General features: G+C 58.9%; 1 protein-coding gene across 1 annotated transcript in view; it reads left to right on the forward strand.

Annotated features, from left to right (window-relative positions):
* UNC13D (unc-13 homolog D (C. elegans)) overlaps positions 1 to 4,604 on the forward strand; it is a 14,587-nt gene that overhangs the window by 7,540 nt on the left and 2,443 nt on the right. Inside the window, exons 21-28 of the mRNA XM_005884344.2 lie at positions 160 to 315; positions 475 to 573; positions 672 to 878; positions 1,018 to 1,086; positions 1,946 to 2,025; positions 3,604 to 3,709; positions 3,786 to 3,857; positions 4,489 to 4,572. Coding sequence (XP_005884406.2) covers positions 160 to 315; positions 475 to 573; positions 672 to 878; positions 1,018 to 1,086; positions 1,946 to 2,025; positions 3,604 to 3,709; positions 3,786 to 3,857; positions 4,489 to 4,572 — 873 coding nt within the window. The remainder of the gene's footprint in view (positions 1 to 159; positions 316 to 474; positions 574 to 671; positions 879 to 1,017; positions 1,087 to 1,945; positions 2,026 to 3,603; positions 3,710 to 3,785; positions 3,858 to 4,488; positions 4,573 to 4,604) is intronic.

Raw genomic sequence — 4,604 nt, forward strand, 5'->3', positions numbered from 1 at the left:
GGTTTGGAGGGATGGTGGGGTTGCGGGGAGGGAGTCTGGGTGGAGCCTTGCTTGTTCCCCTGTAGCCCCCTGCCCAGCTCTGTGTTTGCAGATGGTAGAAGCAAGGAATGCTGTGGAAGGGAGGAGGGAGGAGGGCATGGATCTCCTTTCTGACTGTTCCCCATCTCCCAGCTGGTGCCCCTGGGTGAGCTGATCAAGCACAGCACCTCGGCTGTGGATCTGTCCACCTGCTTCGCTCAGATCGGCCACACTGCCCAGCAGCTGGACTGGCCCGACCCAGAGGAGGCCTTCATGATCACGGTCAAGTTCGTGGAGGTGCGGCATCTTCCCCGCGGCCTTCCCGCCTTCTAAGGCAGCCTCATTCCCACCCACCCTGGTTCTCCAGGGCCTGCATCCCTAGTCCTTGAGATTCCTGTGCCTTCGCCATCTGCCCCTCCTGGGTGCCCCCCATTGACCACCCCCTCCTCACCCCAGGACACCTGTCGGCTGGCCCTGGTGTACTGCAGCCTGATAAAGGCCCGGGCTCGTGAGCTCGCTGCAGGCCAGAAGGACCAGGCCCTGGCAGCCAATATGGTAAGGACCAGAGCTGGGGGTTGGGCTGGGATGGGGTAGAGACTGCCCACTGCCCCTCTTCAGGAAGCTCTGCATCCCTGTGCCCTGCCTGCCCGCAGCTGTGCGTGGTGGTGAATGACATGGAGCAGCTGCGGCTGGTCATCGGCAGGCTACCTACCCAGCTGGCATGGGAGGCGCTGGAGCAGCGGGTAGGGGCTGTGCTGGAGCAGGAGCAGCTGCAGAACACGCTGCACGCCCAGCTGCAGAGCGCGCTGGCGGGGCTCAGCCACGAGATCCGCACAGGCGTCCGCACCCTGGCCGAGCAGGTACCTTGTCCGACCCACAGTGACCCTGGCCCACCCATCCTCAGCCTAGAGCCTCCCCCCAGCAGGCTGATGTCCAGCCCCACTCCTTCCCGAACCTAAACTCGGGCCCTGGCCTCCCCCTGCTGTTCTGTGTCCGCAGCTGGAGGCGGGCATTGCCAAGCACATCCACAGCCTGGTGGGCGTCAGGGAGTCCGTGCTGCCGGAGGATGTGAGTGGCCTCCCTCTCGCTGACCTTTGCCAGCTCTATGGGTCTAGGTTTGCGAAGAACAGGTTGGGCAGGAGGCTGGACGTCATGAGTGTCCGAGAGAAGTCCCCCAGGCCAGCCGTGGGCAAGGACTGTCCCCTCCTGGGCCTCCTTGGGTGCTGAGGGGGCGGGCCCGGGACATTCCCCGAGCTCTCCTAGCGCGGTGAGTGTAGGCGGCCATGGGGCAGGGTTGGGACTTTGCCGCCAAACAGACCTGGCGCAACCTTCTCGGCTGCCTCCCCGCACAGCTGCCCTGTTCACACAGCCTGCTGGCCTGTCTCCTCATCTGCCAGCAGGGATAGTAAGGCTTACCTTCGATGGCTGGGAGGTTCCTCACGAATCCATCATTATTCAGGCACCCACTTGTCCAGGCATTGCCTAGGTACGGGGACATGGGGCAGTGAGCGCCGTGACAAAAGCCCTGCCTTCCTGGAGCTTACATTCTGCTGGGGGCGGTGAAAGCAGAACCAAGTATGTCTGTAACTAGAGCTGTTGCCGTGACTAAGTATACTGTATGTGTGTGTGAGTATGTGTATATGGACACACACACACACACACACACACACACCCACACACACACGGTGCGGTAGCCAATAGGTGCTAAAGAGAAAAATGAAACACAAAGAAGTGGGACGTGTCGAAGGCTTGTATTTTCAGAGAGAGGCCTGGGAAGGCCTTACTCAGTGGGTGCCGGCGGAGTCAAGACCTGCAGGAAACAAGGGAAGGAGCAAGAGCATTTCTGGGGGAGGAGCAGCAAGGCGGGCAGGGGCCGGGTGGGACCAGGATGGGCCGAGCTGGACGTGCTGCCCGCCCCTCTCCGCAGGCCATCCTGCCCCTGATGAAGTTCCTGGAGGTGGAGCTCTGCTACATGAACACCAACCTGGTGCAGGAGAACTTCAGCAGGTCCGCAGCAGCGCTGCCCCCGGCGCCCACACTCACCCCTGCCCCACCTGCCCCCCTTTCCTGCCTCCGCATCGTTCCCAGGGGAGGAGGCCACCAGCCTCTGCTTTAGTGCTTGCTCTAGGGACAGGGAGCTCACTTCCTGATGTCCTTTCTCCATGAGCCCCGGGCCATCCGGCCTGGCAGACTGCCCCCCTAATGTCATGGGCAGCTGGCATTCCTCTCCCATGATTCAGGGGCAGTGGGGGATGAGGTCAAGGGCGTGGGGTCTGGACAAGCTGGATTCAGCCTTCAGCTTCGCCGCTGCTGGGGGATGCTCTTGAGTGGATTACTGTATAGTCTTCTGTGTAGATGATCTAGTTCTGGCCTCTATTAAGGACTAGATGAGTCACTGAAGTGCTGAGAGCAGAGCCTGTACAAAGGAGGGGGTCAGTGATGATGGTGATGGTGCCAGATCCTCCAGGCGGCTGCGGGCCCTGCCCCCTGCTCCACTCCTAGTGATGGGGGCTGGGGGGCACAAGAGCACACTTAAAAATATATATATATATGTTGTTATTGATTTCAGAAAGGAAGGGAGAGAGAGAAACATCAATGATGAGAAAGAATCATTGATAGGCTGCTCCCTGCATGTCCCCACTGGGGATCGAGCCTGCAACCCAGGCGCAAGAGCACACTTTAAAAATATATATATATATATATGTTCTTATTGATTTCAGAGAGGAAGGGAGAGAGAGAAACATCAATGATGAGAAAGAATCATTGATAGGCTGCTCTCTGCATGTCCCCACTGGGGATCGAGCCTGCAACCCAGGCATGTGCCCTGACCAGAATTGAACCTGGGACCCTTCAGTCTGCAGGCTGATGCTCTATTCACTGAGCTAAACCAGCTAGGCCAGAAGCCCACCTTCTTTATTTCTTAAGCCATAGAATGCCAGTTTTGAGCTTTGATTTTCACCTAAAACGGAATTTAATCTCCACCAAGATAGGAACTTTACTCTCCACTGTCTCAAAAGCCCTTAGAAGTGTTTGGTGCACGAGTGTGTGACTAAGTTAGCTACTTGGAATGTAGACCTCCTCGCTCTCCACTGCACATTTTCGTACTTAACCGCCTGGCTCCACTTTAACACGTGAGAGTTCAGCTATTTCAGGTGGTTATTAGGCCTGTGGCTTGGCTGCTACCTTTTCCTCCCAACCGCTAGCAGATGCTTCTCCATGCGGCGGGCTGAAATCCTATTCGTTTTGGCCACTGCCATCTTGACCCACGATCAGTCATGGGGAGCAGCCTCCCCGCCCCTTGTTTGTTGGGGTTGATAATCCTGAGGAGGCTTCTGCACGAGGTTGGGAGACATGCTGGGTAGGACTGGCCCAACTGCCCGCCCCCTGCCCTCAGGAGGCCAGCTCTCACTCCCTAGCTCCCTGCCTGGGCCCTGGCCCAGTCTCACCTGTGAAGCAGGTGGGGGGTGAGGTGAGGAGGAGCTGTGGATGGGCCTGGGTCCCATGAGGTCCTTTCTCAAAAGCATCTCTGCTTCCCCCTCTTCGTCTTTCTGTCCTGTGTCTGGCATCCCGCCGCACCTCACCCAGCCTTTTGACCCTGCTCTGGACCCACACACTCACGGTGCTGGTGGAGGTGGCCACCGCCCAGCGGAGCTGCCCCCTGGCCTGTAGGAGGCTGAAGATTGCGCTGCAGGTAAGAATCCAGTGACACAATGATATCCGTTGGTGTGTGCGCGGGGTCACCTCTGATGTGTCTGCTTATCCTCTAGAACCTGGAGATCTGCTTCTATGCCGAGGGCTGTGGCCTGCCGCCCGAGGCTCTGCACACGGCCACCTTCAAGGTACGGGCCTTTGGTGGGTCTGGGGTGGGGGGAGGCGGCCCTCCTGTGCTCACGTGTGTCCAGGAGAGCTACGTAACCACAGTACCTAGCACCAAATGAAAATGTGGGCCCGTTTAGCCCTGGCTGGTGTGGTTCAGTGGGTAGAGCCTCAAACTGAAGGATCCCGGGTTCGATTCCGGTCAAGGGCATGTCCCTCGGTTGCAATCCCTGGACCTGGGTCACGGTGCGTGCAGGAGGCAACCAATCGATGTGTCTCTCTCACATGGATGTTTCCCCCTCTCTGTCTCTCCCTTTCTTCCACTCTCTCTAAAAATCAATGGGAAAATCTCCTGGGGTGAGGATTAACAAAACAACAAAAAAACCGTGGGCCTCTTTTTCCAAAAAAAGGAAACAGCAGCAGCAGCAGAACATTAAGCCAGGCGTGAGGGTCTGAGCATGTGGAGGGGGTGCTAGGGTGGCTCGCCCCTCTGCCAGGCAATCCTGAGGGTGTGTCCCGGCCTGTGGTCCCGGCGCCCAGAGCTTTCCATGTCAGATTAACGTCGCCCTCTGGGCTGCGAGCTCCCGGAGGGCAGCGCTGGGCCGAGGCGGAGGGTGACAGTGCAGGTGACTTCTGGGCTGGCCCCGTTCACAGGACCTGCAGAGGGACTTGGAGCTGCAGGCGGCCTCCAGCCGCGAGCTCATCAGGAGGTACTTCAGCAGCCGCCTGGAGCAGCAGGTGAGGGAGGGTCCCTCCACCTGGCGCCCCGG

Source organism: Myotis brandtii, unplaced genomic scaffold (assembly GCF_000412655.1).
Source record: "Myotis brandtii unplaced genomic scaffold, ASM41265v1 scaffold825, whole genome shotgun sequence".
In the NCBI taxonomy this organism is placed as follows: domain Eukaryota; kingdom Metazoa; phylum Chordata; class Mammalia; order Chiroptera; family Vespertilionidae; genus Myotis; species Myotis brandtii.